This window comes from Lipotes vexillifer, unplaced genomic scaffold (genome assembly GCF_000442215.2).
Source record: "Lipotes vexillifer unplaced genomic scaffold, Lipotes_vexillifer_v1.1 scaffold240, whole genome shotgun sequence".
In the NCBI taxonomy this organism is placed as follows: domain Eukaryota; kingdom Metazoa; phylum Chordata; class Mammalia; order Artiodactyla; family Lipotidae; genus Lipotes; species Lipotes vexillifer.
In genome coordinates, this window is record NW_006797481.1 from 8,028,710 (window position 1) to 8,045,092 (window position 16,383).

The 16,383-nt window shown below is 47.9% G+C and overlaps 1 protein-coding gene across 1 annotated transcript in view; it reads right to left on the reverse strand.

The window, feature by feature from the left end:
• The window catches only part of TCF7L2 (transcription factor 7 like 2), a 199,162-nt gene that overhangs the window by 22,545 nt on the left and 160,234 nt on the right, over window positions 1-16,383 (reverse strand). The window contains exon 6 of the mRNA XM_007469644.1: window positions 1,268-1,400. Within this exon, the coding sequence (XP_007469706.1) occupies window positions 1,268-1,400 (133 nt within the window). The remainder of the gene's footprint in view (window positions 1-1,267; window positions 1,401-16,383) is intronic.

Consider the following 16,383-nt stretch of genomic DNA (forward strand, 5'->3'; position numbering starts at 1 on the left):
ATTACAAAAACCAAACAGATTAGCTCGGCTTGGACCCTACACCAAGCCATTCCCACACTTGAAAGAACATTTGCAGAGGAAAAGTAAACAGTCCGCAGACGTTAATCATATGCTTTACGATAACCATTTAAAAGCTATTCCCTGTACTACCATTATTTAAATGAGACGTTGAAGCTGCCATTCACTCGTGGAGCCTGGGGCCGGCTGGCAGCCTCCTCCTCCAGCCAGCCAAGCACCAGGCTCGGTCCCCCATGAGCACAAAGGGGGCTCAGAAGCTGGTGAAAGCCAGCTCATGTGTGGCTTCATTCAGGGGCAGCCAAGGCGGCCTGAACAGGCAGTCTACCTCAGCTCAACACCAAACAATTCCCTCCGACAAAGTGACATGGGAATAGCCATTCTGAATCCATCCTTCTTATTAACTAGCTGGGAAGGGAAACCAACCCCAGCCAGAAAGGTACACCCTTGGCCTTAGCTGTTCTCCCAAGACCACCCCCCCTTGTTTTATATCTTGTTGCAGGGGAGCTATAAGTAACCTCGCCTTCCCCCTCTCTCCTCTTTAGGGAAAAAGCACGTGGGATGGAAAGGAGGGACAAGTATAAAAGCTGGAGTAATGTGGCATCTTCTGCTTGAGACCCTATTGGTTGTTCCGTGATGCAATTAGGAAACCATGTTGGACTTGGGTCTTCCCATCTGCAAAACGGGCTTGATAATAAATACCTAGGATATTTCAGGGGAGGAAGAACTCAAAGAAATCAGCAAACAGAATGCAGAACCCAGTGATGTGGTCTCTCAAGGCTGCACCAAGTCATCGTCAAGTGACTATAGTCCCTTAGCCACCAAGGAAATGGGGCTTCAGGGAAACACGCCGTTGGGGCTCTTACACTCCCAAGGAGCTGAGGAGGAGTCCATGACATGCCTCCAAAACTATTACTGCCTCCGAGTCTGTCTGAGGCTCTTGGAGTTATAAGCCACTCCTAAGAATCACGGAGGGACTCATGGCCAGGTTCCCAACACAGCCCCTGCAGGCGTACCCGGAGCTCTGAAGAGATCCTTAGCACTGCAAATGGACTCCTCCAAAGCGGAGGACAGATCCACTCCCTCACCAGGCTCTGGCCTCCCAGAAGGGCTTCCTTGTCAATATCCGGGAGAGGAACGAGAGCCTCTCCATCACCACTGCAGCCAGTCCCAAGTCAACGTCCCTCCCAGCGGGTCCTCTGGTGGCCCCTGAGACCAGCACACTCTCTTTGCACCCAAGCACTCAGCCTACCTGTTTTGGGGTCTACGTCAGTTGGTAAGTGTGGAGGTGGGTTTCCCGGCGTGAAGTGTTCATTGCTGTATGTGATAAGAGGCGTGAGAGGGTGGACATGGTGAGGATGTTGCACAACCGGCACTTTGTTCGACTGCGGGGAAGGAAAGAACAGAGAGGGACACCGTCACGCCAGTTCCGACAGCCCAGGACTCCTGACCCTCAGGATGCCCTGACCACTCCCCACACCCTCCCAAACCTGGACTTTGTAAGATGCAGTCAACTCCGCCCACCGCCCTGGTCCATGCACTAAAATAACAGACAGCTGTGATTCAGCTCTCTGGGTAGGTGCGTCTCAGTCTTTACCTCCCCCCTGGGCCTGGCTTCCTCCTGTGTTCCTGCAGGTGGCAGGGATCTCCTACCCCAGGGCCCACGGGAGGGACCTTCAGGAGGCAGGCAGGCTTCACAGGGGACCGGCTAGGAAAACCGGCTAGGGAAACCCTTGGTTACAAGAAACCTGGCAGGGCCCTAATCCCACCCACCCAGCCTCCTTATCCACCACCCCAGGCTCTGAACCCCTCCTGGCCCCTTAGAACCAGTGGGCAAACTACAATCCTTTACAGACAGCCAGGATAGGATGAAAAGCCTCACTCATGGTCTGGTTAGGAGTGTGAACTTTACCAGAAAGCTCTAAACTGCCAGGCGAGCACCTGCATATTTTATGCATATACAGCAGCCCAGGTTCATTAGGAATCTCATTAGGAAGTCACGGGGAATGCTAACAAATTAACTGGATGATGATGAATTGGGCTAATAAAAGGTATGTACGCGTTTTAGAAATGGGCAGTTCTAGAAAACAAAGTACAAGGCATTTTTACACCTGGGAAGAGCTGCTAGGTGGAGAGAAGGAGAAAAAAATAAAAAGAAAACCATTTAAAAGATTTTCCTAGTTGCAATGACCAGACCTTCCCAAATTATCTTCTGCTCCTTCCCCCACCCCAGTCTCCACCACCCCCTCCCCGGTCCACTACAGACCTATAACTCAGCCCAGCAAGATCACAAAGAAAAACTTAAGCTGAAACAAGCGAACTACTGGGCCATTTACCGAGAGTAATCCAATTGCAAAAAACCCTATTCCCAATAGAGGATTTTCACTAAAATCCTACAACAGGGACATTTAACCAGATTAGGTACCAGCAAAGATAAAGAGGCTAGTATTAGATGATGAATGGATTAGAGTCAAGTTTCATTTTAGAACGTGTCTTCATTTCCTTTTATTACTTTTAGGAAGGCACAACTTGCATTAACATCAAGGAAAAGGAATTGCATTAAAAGAAAAGAAGGAAGGTTCCAGTGCTGCCCACTAGCGCCTCTTGAGTTCAGGGACCACCAAGCAGTTAGTTCTCTGTTTTTCTTCTTGTCCTTTTTTTTTTTTTAAATGGGTGAAGAAAGAAGGGGTGTGATATAGTAAGAGTATTTCTTACCACAGTTAATTGTGGGGATGGCATTTTAAAAGGCGCTTCTAACTTTTTCATGGGTATGTTTGGAAAGAAAAATATGGCTTTCCTAAATGCTCCTGGAAAAAAAACACAGAAAAAGAAGCCAACACGCCCAGCAGCCGGGTTTAATGATTCCTATAAACAACTGGACACCTTCAGAGAAAGACGGTAGCTAGTGGCTCATGGGAGCCTTGTATCGTGAGCTATCATTTTGCAATCACAACACCGAAATTAAAAGCACCCAGTAACACTTCCTTCGTCAGCAGCTATGAAGGTCTGGACATGGCCCAAGTCAGCTGAGTGAAGGGCAGCCACCCCAAGGCCAGTGCCAGCATCTCCTGGTCATGCACTGAGGAGTCTTTTAGGAACCATTTCTGTTTCGGACAACTTGAAAAATAACCAACAAATAAGCTCTCACTGTGTGCTGGGGTGGAGAGGGAAAAGAGCAAGAGACAAAACCTATCAGATGGAGTGGAGACCACTAGGAGGAAAGGAAAATGACAGTTGCTGCCTTCTAGAAGTTTTCTATCTGGTTGGAAAGACACACACCCGCTGAAATGAAAGAAAGCAGACCAGGGCTTCCCTGGTGGTGCAGTGGTTAAGAATCCGCCCGACAATGCAGGGGACACGGGTTCGAGCCCTGGTCTGGGAAGATCCCACATGCCATGGAACAACTAAGCCCGTGCGCCACAACTACTGAGCCTGCACTCTACAGCCCGCGAGCCACAACTACTGAAGCCCGCCAGCCTAGAACCTGCGCTCCGCAATAAGAGAAGCCACCGCAGTGAGAAGCCTGTGCGCTGTAACGAAGACCCAATGCAGCCAAAAATAAAATAAATAGGTTAAAAAAAAAATCCGCCTGCCAATGCAGGGGACATGGGTTCGAGCCCTGGTCCGGGAAGATCCCACATGCCGCAGAGCAACTAAGCCCGTGTGCCACAACTACTGAGCCCGCACTCTAGAGCCCACGAGCTGCGACTACTGAAGCCCGCGTGCCTAGAGCCCGTGCTCCACAACAAGAAGCCACCGCAGTGAGAAGCCATGAACCGCAACGAAGAGTGGCCCCTGCTCGCCGCAACTAGAGAAAGCCCGTGTGCAATAACAAAGACCCAACGCAGCCAGAAATAAATAAATAAATAAATTTATTTTTAAAAAAGAAAAGAAAGCAGACCAGTCCCAGACAGTTTAAAATAAGTGTGGAGAAACTGTGGGACCCGTGGGAAGAACCACAGATAGCCCAAGGGACGGAAGATCGTCACTTAGGAGGCTGAAGGACTTCCAGGGAACGAGGCCACCACAAGCAGTGGAAGAAAGCAAGTGTATAAACCTGTGATGGGAAAAGGGCAGTGAGACTTGCATTCCCCAGCTCTGCTTGAGTCAAGCATCTCTCAGGATGCTTATCACCAACTTGGATCCCTGATACTAAGAAATCTCTCAGGAGGGACCTGATTCAGTAGGTCTGGGTTCAGGACCCCGGCATCTTGGGTCTGCCCATGGAGTACCACAGGTGTCTCTTCTGTTTAGCCACGACCCCTAGACCAGAGAAAACGAAATCCCAGACAAGCACAAACGTTAAGAGACTTGAGTCCTAATCATGAATTGTGCCCCAGTTCTGACAGAATCCATGGAAAGGGCTTAGTGCAAAACCTGCCACGTGGTAAGCACAGGAATGGTGGCTTATTATTACTGTTATTTTTGTTGTTCGGGAGAAGCTGCCCGATGGCACGGTTCTGTTTGCGGTTCAGAAGTGCATATTCCATGGCTGTCTTCCAAGCAGGAAACGCTGGGGAGACCCTCTCTCTCTACCTGTGTCCACTGAAGCACGAAGATAGCATTTGGGCAACAGTGAAGTTCACACGTATGTGAGAAAAATGCTCCCTCTTCCTGTTAGATACATGTATAAAGGGGATTCTAACAAAAGTTGGACACCTGTTCTGGCTGCCATCACTCTCATATTATTTTGCACATCTCAGCCTACTAGCCAATTAGTCTGTTCCTGTTCAGTCAAAACTCTGTAGCATGGGGAGGGGTGGTCAGAGGAGGGTAAAGGGATCTGAAGTTTTAACTGCTGCCTGGCTTTGGGATGGGGGGAAGCAGGCCCCAATGGGACATGGAACTCTTTTCTGATGTGATTGCATGACAGGCAAGTCCCTAGAAACAATACAATCACACAGCTCTCCAGGCTGGCTGGTTCCTAAGCAAGCGCAGGGAGATGCAGTCATACGTGTAGAAACCAGGGTCTAATTGCCACTCCCACTGAACCTGCCTGTACCTGGACTGCTTTTATGATGGGAGGACGTCCCTCTAGAAAATGCCCATGTCTCTCCAGCCTCAGATCTCCACAGTCCTTTCTGTCTGCACCATGTTATGTCCACTGCTGGGGTCTCAATAATCTTTCTTGGTGCCACCATAGCTAAGTCCCTGAAGGACAAAGACGATGTGTTGCAGACCTCTGTGTCCCCTGTAATGCCCAGCCTGTGGGAGTGGGGGGCACACTCTCATAAACTGCATAAGAACCACCAAATTGCAACAGTAAGCATCAGAAGAAAAGGACAGACAGAGCCAGCCTCACAGATTAACTTCAGTAAATGTTGCTGCTCTTAAATGGCATCTACTCAGAACCACAGAGTAGAGCTGGGGAGGTAGAGAGCACTTCAGAAACCATTCAGTCCAATAACTTATTACAACAGCGTCTTTAAAAAATGGTTTTAGAGCCCACTGGCTTGCACACGGTGACCAAGAGTGAAGTCTGAGAATTCCAGGAAGACTCGGGTTTAAATCCTACTTCAATCCAGCTGTGTAACCTCTCACGGGCCTTCGTTTCTGTGTAAACTCCGGATGAGAACTGTGTCTACTGAATAGGGTTGTTGTGAAAATTAAAAGAGATCATGCCTGTAAAGTGCGTATTAGCACAGTGCCTGGCACGTCCACACATGCCGTGCAAAGAAGCTTTGAAAACTACAGTCCAATGAATACTAACAACGAGGGCACAGCGATGGTGACGTCTGCTACCCCCTCCGGTCTCGTCATTAAAGTCACAGGGGGCAATGCAGTCACAGACCGCACTCCTTACTGCAAAGGCAAAGATGCGCACGGCGGGGGAAGAGTACACGGATGTCCTGCAGCCACCCTCCCTCAGGTGCATGCCCTGCTTAAAAACGCGATGTTTGGTCCATAAATATATTTTATTATGTCTTTTGAGAAAAACCATCACTTTATTATGCTAATAAATAACACTGCCACAGAAGAGTTGAAGGTTAAACAGGAATAGCCAATGACAACCAAGGTCCTTCCAGAATCAGGGGGAGGGCCTCGAAGTAGGAGCTGATATAAACGAAACACTGACCCACCACCCAAATAGGAAATGTCCCTTAGACTTTCCCTTCGCTACGAACAGCTCCCACTTCTTTAAAGAGGTCTTTAAGGATTGTGTTCAAAACTGTACAAACCTAAGAAAATTCAGATGTGAAAAGTACCTTTTGTGAGGGACATGGAAAACCTTCCAGAAATGCATCCAGGAAATCTAAATTAAAGCTACAATGTCTGCTGGGAGTGTTGGTGGGGTAAACAGGCTGAAATATGTATTTCCTCCCTCTTTTATCTTTCTACAGAGTCCAGTGTTCAAGGCAAACAACTGTAACATAAAACTAGGTGCCTCTTAGGCAAGCGCTTTATCTAAATATTAAATATGTCTTCAAAACTACCCAGGGGTGCGAAATCATTACCTCCAGGGACAGCTAACTAAAGTTCAAGGTTGTGAGAGTGGCAATCATGGGAGGCTGCATGGAGAGCTTAAGCTGCTGCCAGTTAAGCCTGAAAGAATATGACGAGCACTGGGAATCTCTGAGCCACAAAAAACAGCAAACATTCCTAAAATATTCCACTCAAGGTCAGGGAGTTAGGCCATAGTTGCTCATACACACCAGCACTACCGGCGCCTGAAACTCACCCAGAGCGCCACTCAGGACCCCTTGCCTAGACAGTCCTCTGACGGAGACCTCTCTGGCTCACACCAGCGCAGCTCACAGCTGCCAATCTAATGGAGCCTGTGTTGAGTGTGACAGACTTTATTCAGTTCTCACAAAGAAACCTATGAAGTTGTTGCATTTGTTATTAGCTCACCCAGCAGGTGAGGAAACCTGTCCCAGGTCAGAGGCTTTGCGAGCTCACCTGTCCGTCCGACTATACCTCCTGCTGCTGTGTCTGTGGAGACGAGCCCTGGGACGGGGTTCACTGCCAGGTGGGGTAGTGAGCTGCACCCAGTAAGCCCAGCCTGGGCCAGCCTTCCCAGCTGGACATAGATGCTTCAGGCCTCATAAGGGGATCTGTCCCCCATACTCTCACCTGCCAGTCTCTGAAACCTAGACCAGTTCAGCACACAATGCTCCCACCATCCCCCAATCAGGAGTAGCTCAGGGCTCCCCGCCTCAGCCAGGCACACCCTTGCTATGGAGCACGAGGCATTTTTAGCAGGGATTTTTACACCGTGTGGTGGATTATGGAGGGAGGGGTGTAAAACATTTAGTGGCATGTTTCTGCTCCTCAAATACAGACACAAGCGACATCAGGGCCCAGCAGGATTCTGGGGACAGATGTGGTCAGTTCTGGCAGAAAAGAAAAAGTCAGCTAAAAACCCGAACTTATTAAATGAAGTAAACACCATCTATTTAAAAGGAACCAAAATCCTCATCTGACTTTAAATTATTGAGGCTTTATGTTTTCTACCTGGAGGAATGGCTGTTACTCATTTCTCCCCTGGTTCTGTTCATCAAGCCCTATGGGTTTTGAGCACTGAATAGTGAAATTAGAAAGAAAAGGTCCTTTAACAGCCCTCAAAGCGCACAAAGCCTTTCCACCCAAAGTATTCATCCTACTGCAGTGGGAGGAGTGGGGAGGGGGCACCCCCTGTGGCTGACCTTTGACCCCTCGAGAACCCTTAAGCCCGGTGTTCTGGCCGTGCCACCCTCATCGCCGAGCGCCCACACACCCGTCCACCAAATGTTGCTCTCGATCGGGAACCCGGTAAGTGAAAGAGTGATTCAGGCCCTTCTAGATCCCCCTGCCGGCCCTCCTCTCACCCCAACCCCTCCGCCTTCTCTAACTGTGGGGAACCCAAAGGGAATGAAAGCTCGCCATTCACCCCGCAACCTATTAATCAACAGACGTTGAAAACAAACAGAGCCATTGCTAGCCCTGGCCTCTCGGGCGGCCGGCCCTCCTCTTCAATACTCCCCTATGGCTCTCCCTTTCTGACGAAGGAAAATGGGGCCAGAAAGCGCCTTTACGGGGCCAGCACAATAAAACAAAAGCAGCACAGAGGCGCATTTGTCAGCCTAGTCCCCTCCCCAGGGTGGATATGAAGGGTCTCCAGAGTCTTAGATGACCGGCCCTCCCAGGGTCTGAAATCAGCATCAGGAAGGGACACTATTCATTCAAGGTTTACACTGAAAAATGGGTTTACGGCTCATCTCTATGCACTTTTTTCCAGATGCCACTTACTATGGCTGCACCAAGGCCAATGGCGACTAGCGAAACGTTAATAGACGCTGCTAGTCACTGGAGTCATGGAGTACAGATGAGAAGGAGGGGCTGGGATGAGGAAAGGCTGTTTCTTCCTCATCAACAACCCCTTGTTGACTCAACTAGTCCTATTTTTTTGGGCTATGAACCAGAGTGGAAGGGTCAGCGATGGTAACCTTCCTGCCTAAACAACCCACTGACTGCATCAACAAAGGAGCAGCCACTTCCGTTACTGGGATGATGACGTCAGGGAGGAGCCTGTATCCAGGCCGGTGCGCACAGCCTCACTTATCTGCTGAGCATCTCGCTACTGTATCCCGTAAACCTCCTGCATGCACAGAGGGGAAGGATGGCGGGCGGACATCCACCGCGGCCTGAAGGGCTGCTTTCCACCCTTTACTCTGCCCCTCTCCCCTCACAGCTGTCCGAAGCCCAGCCAGCGAGGACCCACCTAGTGCAGGGGCTATTCATGGTTGGGCACTGCTCCACTTTAAGGCCTTGCCCCCAGCTAAGGGGGCACTGTTTCCCCGGGCAAGACTTCTACTGATGGCTACAGCACTGCCTGCTGGAAATAATAAATAACACCGAGAAAGTTTTGCTTGAAGAAATGAAATGAGGTGGTTAAGAGAAAGGAGGTCTGCCTATGAGATGCAAAAAAGAAACACCCACTCTGCAACTATAGCCTGCATCACCCGGCCTGAATCACCCGGCCTGAATCATGTGCGCATAAGGCTGCAAAGTTATTGCTTCTACAACCACCAGAGCCTGACACTCAGGGGCTGCTTATTTGTTTTGTGAATTATCAATGGCTGACTTCTTCTCCCTCCCCGCCGCAACCCTTCTTTCTCTGGAATCAAATCCATTTAGACACAAGAGGAGGGAGAGGGAAGATTCTCCCCGCCGTCTATGAAATTCTGCCGACTCACAGTTCCCCCTGTACTCACACAGGCATTAAAATTCCTCGTGCAGGAAAATGATTAAACAGGGCAGGCAGGGAGAGAATAAATGTGCAGCCAATTTTCATCCACATTCTCATACACACGTGCATATACATAGAACTAACACAAACCATCCTAAGCTCTTGGCCTTTTTTGGGGAGTTTTGGTGGTGGTGGTGGGGGGGGTTTGTTTGTCTGTTTGTTTGTTTTGCCCCTTCTATAATATAACAACCCGGCGGGTAACACACCAAACAGACTGCCAAGCATTAAGGGTCTAAGGGGCCAAATTCAGCATTTCTTAATGACCTTTTCTCAATCCCCCAAAAGGAGGAGGTGAGGGTGGGAGGGGGGCTGGAGGTGTTAGGGTGGGGAGTGGACACACGAAGGGGAACATTGAAACCTTAAAAATAAAGATGTGCTCCGGCTGCCTGGCTTTGTGAACATCACAGCCAAGGCCTGACCCAGCAAAGCTGTGCTTTCACAGGCTCTTGAACAATTACTGCCAGTTAAGTTCATTAAATATAATTCATTTCCACTCATTCTCATTTATTTTCCAATAAAAAGAAAGCATCCCATTGTGCTTCCCCCAACTAACCTTTAAAGCACTTGCGAGCTTAAGTCTTGGCCCGCCCGGTCCAGGCTCGCCCCTGACCAGTGAGTTCCCAGGGTTTTCTTCCTGCCTGCCACAGGATCCCGGAGGGGAGTGAGGGGTACAGCAGCACAAGGGGGCCCTCTGACCATCTTAATCCTCCACCAGGTCTCAGAAATGAGGACCAGCCGCTCCACCCTGAAGTAATTCCCCAGGAAAGGCAACCTCCACCCTCCCGCAAGATATTTTTCTACTACTTGGGCATTAAATGATTAGCGTTAGCATAATCAATCTTGTTAAGTGTCCGAGTTTGCAGGGAATGTTTGGGACTTGGGTAAGAGAGTACAGCTGTTTCTAGGAGAGCCGCTTTTCAAAACAGAGCCAGGAATAAAACTAACCTATTCCAAATGAAGAAATCCAAAAGCTCAAATTTAAAACAACTTTTAAAAAAATAATGATTTCCAGACCATCTCCCCCCGCAAACAACAACCCCAAATCTAGGGATTCCTAAATAAGATGGAAAGGAAATCACCAATTTTGATTTAGAATAAGTTTTAAGTACATAATGGTTATTACATCCTGGGGATTTCAAGAAAGAAGCAGTGAACAAAATCTGATACCACCTTTCTAATTTATTTATAATGAACAGCTGTATAAAAATGTCTTTCGTAATTCTTAAACACCCTGTGCCTAACTTTCCAATCTAGACGGTATTTGAAAACCATGCCTGTTACATGAGTCTGATAAGTTTCCTTCAGAGAGCAGGTAGATTTCTCTCTAGTAACAAACAGGTGAACCGAGAGGAGGGATGGACATTTTCACGGGGTCCGCGGATACAAATGGCCAAACCTCGGATTCGGCAGGAATTCAGCAAGGAGAGACTTAAAGAGAAGACGAAAGCAAAGGCAAAACTGCATTCTTCTGCTCTATTTTGCCCCGTTAGTGTCCCAAACATGGGCATTCTTTAACAGACATCTATAGCCTCCATAAACGATACATGTAAAAGGACACGGAAATTCAGTGTGGTAAGGAGGACACAGCACCGCTACCCTGAACGCAGCTGTCGAAAGTTTAAGGTAACATGGGAATGACCCAGGCCAAGTTCACTTAAAAAAAAAAAAAAGCCTTCAAATGTGTGCAGAAGTATGTAATCTGGAGGGCATGTCAGGATTTCATCACATTCCAAAATATTGCAGAAGGAAAGAATTCCATGACATAGCTCAACCAGGCCTCCACCATCCCCAAACCACAAAGGGGAGGTTTCCCTAAAAATACAAGGTTGCAGGCTCTGCTGCTTCCAGAAAACACGGAGGCAGCAGCCTGTTGTGACAATACAAAGATCATAATATCTGTATCATCAGAGTCGGGAATTTACCCTTTCAAAGGAACTCCCTTCCCATAAGCCATAAAGAATGGAGGTTTCCCCATCCCCAAAGCAGCAGGACCGCTATGAAGTAACCCAAGTAATTTGAGTAAACAAAGGTCTGGAACCTTTCAGGAATCTGGAAACGGGAGGCCGTGCTGGGTGGGAAATTTGTGGCAACACAATCTGTACACTTGCAGTGCCAGCCTGCACTCTCTTCGCCACAATTCTTGACAGTTTACACAATTGTACACTGAACTAGAAAGTTGCACAGAACCAGAAGGGAAAACCAAGACATACATCTGTCATTCCTTCACGCTCAACCAGAGAACTATCTACCACCTTGATAGTTCAACACGACATATAGGATTTTAATTCATGATTTTGAAAACACAAGGACTCTTACAGTGTGTAGTATATTTCATTCCTTCTGCCCCCAAATATGGGATCTAAAAGCTGACTGACCACTGCAAGTGTTTCCGTTTGGCCATTTAACAACAACAAAATAACAACAAAAGCAATAATAAAGACAATTAAGGAATCGCCTCCGAATTCACGAGAAAGCCCTTAACAGCCTGTGGCAAAGGATTTGACCCGCGTGTTGAACAGAGTATCAAGTATTCTAAGCCCCAAATTGGTATCGCAAAAGGGCCGTCTTCCCAATCAGACAGCACAATAGGCCGTCATCAGTCTCTTGCTCAGGTTTCCAAAACACATTTTATATTAAGTTTACAAAATACAAACACCGCAAGCAAGACTGGAGCCCTAAAAGGCCAGCAGCATCTAAATTTGGAGATTGAAAATAAATACAACCAAAGACATAGCAACACAAAGTTAGCATTAAATATGAAACCACAATACACGGTTTACATAAGCCCTGCTACTGGAAAAGCCTTATAGCTCAAAAACGACTCAAGCTTCCAAAGTATGCTCCTCTATGAGGGCATGTCATTCTTCCGTCTCTTTCTTCCAGTGGAGCCCACCCTGGTGGGTGAAGCGGAAAAAAATTATTTGTTAGAAGAAATCCCAAATCCCACCGCCCTTTTCCAGATTCCAGCTTGCTTGCACTTGGGGAGCCAGGTCTGCATCGCTATAGAACCATAAGGATTGTGATGAAAGTCAAGCTTTCTCTCCTCCCCATCTTTTTTTTTTTCTTTAACCCTTTCCCCCCTCCCCCAAAAACCACTATGAAAAGTACACAGTGAAAGAGCACAGCTTGAGATGACCATTTATTCTTGTCTTGTTTTTCCTTCCCACCGTCTGAATTTAAAAAAAGAAAGCACAAAGGTTTAATGGTCAGAACCATAAGCAAGGACACGAACACACACACACACACACACACACACACACACACACACACACACCCCTCACTACTCACCCAGCAATTCAAATTGAGGTGCCAACTGCCCAACTGGTGGAAGAGAGTGAGCCCAGAGGCCACCGTGCCTCCCTTCCCACTCAAATCTTCCATTCCCACTAAGATGGTATCCCTAGGGTACATAATCGCTTTGGTTTTCTTTCTCTCCACCTCAAAAAAAACTTTCTCTGTACCTTCAAGACGGGCCTGGGCCAGCCTTTTTTTCTCCCCCCTTATTGCTTTTCTCACTTTTCTTCTTCCTCCCAGCTTCCCCTCCCTTTATTCCTTTCACTTAAAGAGCTGAAAAAAAGCATCTTAAAAGATGGAGATGGCTCCCAATTTCTGCCCTGGGGTACTCAGAAGCTCCAAGTTCTCGATCACAATGCCTGCAGTTATTTTGTTGATTCTTCCCTTTCCACACACATGCCTCAGAAATCAAAAACAAAATAAAACAAAAGAAACCAAATAATCTAGTTCGACTGGTTGCAGATTAAATTTTTAAAAGTTAATGAAAAGAAATTGCTCCTAGTTTCTACTCTGTACCACTAGGAAATCCATGAAGGAAGGGGGAAGGCCCAGCTTCCCCAGCCAGCTCAGGGCACTAAGCAGAGTTCCCCTCCCTCACCGGTTACCTTGGGCAGCAGGGACAGAGCTACCGCTAAGAGTAGCTAAGAAATTACGGTCAGCCGTGAGGGAAAATGATCAACCGAATGCAGTAGGCAGGCACTTTAACTGCAAGATTGTCAAATCCCTCAAAACAAATTTCTTAGGGAGAGGGCTGCCATGGGAGAGGGGGAGGGAGGGGGAAAGTGTATTTTTTCCTGTCACAGTGACACGGGAGTGACACTCGGTAGGGCCTTGCCAGCCACGCGTACACACCCCTCTTTTCCTTCCAGAGTAAGACTGTGCCTGAAAGATTTTCAACTGACCTCTCTGGAAGCAGAAGAACGGAAGCTTCCTGTGTTCACTGGCATTCCAGTAGTCTGAAGGCTGACTCGCTTTTTTGATTGAGTTTTGTGAGCTTCCCCAGAAAGAGACGGGGTGGGGGGAGAAAGAGGGAGGGGGAGGGGGAGGGAGACAGGAGGGAGGCGAAAGGAGAAAAGAGAAAAGGCAAATCCCTGAGTCCCACCAACCCGACTTACTTTTCCGGGGTCTCTCCTAGGTTCCAGGGCTTGGTACATGGGTGTGGGTTTAACTTAATTGGAGTTGAGAGACTCGGACATCATAGGCCTGAAATCGTCCTCTTTTCCATGAAGGAGGGGAGTGTGGGAGGGTGTCTGCTCCAGGAGGGGGTTAACGACACAAGAAAGTTGCAGAGGACAGAAGTCACCCAGAAGACCTTTCAGGTCCTTTCCCACCCCAAGTGTTAATTAAATCATTCCACCCTCTTCAAAAGCAAACACACAACTCTGATTTGCATGCAGGTAAGAAAACACCCCTACTGCCACATGGGATCCCGGCCCTGTCTTGCTTGAAGCAAGACTGGTGGCACAAGATTCGGTTCCTTCTGGCGCGAGACACCTAAGGTACAGGAGATGCTTTTAATTTACCGACTCGACTGCCCAGCTGTTTATCTGCGAACCCACAGGGCTGTTTTCATGATGTTGGTCTTTAAGCAATCTGTTAATACACCGGACAAGTTAATAACCCTCGAGCCAGGCCCCCACCCACCATACCCCCTTCCACAAAAAAACACAAGGGCTGGAAGGGCTTCAAGATAACAAAAAAAAGTGAGGCTTCTTCATTTTCTTCCTCTTCTCTTTTAAAATACTGCTCCGTGGCCCCTCTTTCTGGACTTATCCGGCCTTCCTGTGTAAGTGTCAGGCAGCAAGCTTTAAGGAAGGCCCTTAATACCAAAACAAAACCCGGCCATTTCCCTTTACATGGAGGTAACAAAAGCAATGAGGCTCCAGTTTGACAAGTAAAAAGCCCCAACACAGCCCCCTAATTGCCTTCCCTCCCACTATTCACGTGGACCACCACACTGGGGCAGCTGCCTTTGTCACACATGCAATTTCTTAAGTAAACTGCAAGTTCCTTCCCCGCTGACGGACAGCTCCCAATCATTCAGCAACAATAACTCATAAAGTGCAGCCAACAGGATGGGCAACTTTGACTAGAAATTTATATTCTGGCTTTCTCAAAAGACAAGGAAAATGGAAACAGCAAGATGAGCCAACACATTCCAGACAGACCTCCTCCTCCGCAGCCACCTCCTCCTTAAAAAGGGCAGGGAAATCTTGTGAATTTCTTCAAACTAAGTCCTCCTAAGAAACTATTCCCAGATATCTGCTGCCCCACTGCTCTGTTCCGAGGCGGTCCCCAAGGTGCCCCGTTGTCAGAAGTACACCCATGTTTAGAACATTTCCATTAAAAACACCCCACAAGGTGATCGAAGGCTGCAAAGTTCTGTGGGATTATTTTTAAAAAAAGACTTCCTCAAACCAAAACCAAAACCAAAAAAGCCAAAAACAAACAAATAAACAAACAAACAAAAAAACCCCAGGAGACCTTCCTTTCAACATGAAATTCACCATCATGCGGAGGACAAATAAAGTAAGACAACGGGAGGGGATTCCCATTTACACCCCACGGTCCTCATCCACATCTACAACAAAGTTCTGTTTTTGTTGTTTTAAATAAAGAAGTTTGAGATGGAGGTGAGAGGAAATGGGTCTTGGAAGAAAATATATAAAAAGTATAAAAATGCGGATCCTTTAGGAAAATATTTGGGAAGAGCCAGAGAGGAGGGGAGCCAGGAGTGTGGCGCGTTTAACAGAATTTAACTTGCTGGGGCGAAAAGAAACAACGGCCCCCCTCCCAAATATTCACGTCCCAGTTAAACAATAATCATAAAGCATGTTTTGATAGTCGCGGGCTAGAAGTTCAGAATGAAAAAGTCATGTCATTTTCTTCTTTTCGTTGTGTGTGTTTTTTCAAGAGAGTTAAAAAAAAATTACTAAAAAGACCAACTCCATCGGGCACCTTACCAGTCAAGGGACATCAATCTTAAAGTTACTGCAAAGTGACAGCGAGGCTGAGAGCAGGAGCCTGCAACGGCCTTGGACAAGCCGGGACGCGGCAGGGCAGGCACGGGGACGCAGCGGGCCGGCCTCCGCGCCCCGCGCGCCCGCCCTTACCATCTAGAGCGGGTTGCGGGGCTCTCCTTCCCGCCGCCGGCTCGCGGGCATGCTGCCGCGCGCCCCGATGGCCGCCCAGGGCCCGCGCCGGCCGCAGGCTCCACTGGAGGGCAGCACCCGCCCTGCAGCCGCGCGGCGCACCCGCGGCACAGGGGAGCAGCTCACACCAGCAGCGCCGCCAGACAGGATGCTCAAGCACAGTTCCATTCACAGAATTACCTCGCTTGATAGGGAAGGGCACAGTAACTGGGATCTCCCCCGATTCCACAACAATCCACCCCCCCCAAAAAAAGGGAGGAGTGTTTAACAAAAAAAAAAAAAAGAAAAAGAAAAAGAAAAGGCAGGGCTTTCTTACTCCTTTTTTTTTTTTCTTCCCCCAACCCGGCATTCAATCAAAAGAACAAAGCCTGATATTTTGTTTGCCGACTTGGCAAACATAAAGGCAATTCCAATAGTCCAAAGAAGTTCACCTAAGTTGGCGAAAGTAATGCTTTGCAGTTCTCCAGTGAAATTAAGCTTTAATAGCTATCTGATGGCATTCAGAGAAGGAAAGGGGGGAGGGGGAGCCAGATGAATTTAGATAAAGTTAGAGGACCACTTCACTCCTAAGTTTTGTGCCTGCTGAAAGTACCCTCAAAATTCTTGACAACATCCAGAGCTTAATTATCTTGCTGAATTCTTTTTTTTCCCTTTGGTTGGGGGGGGGGGGGGGGTATAAAAAAGTCAAAATAG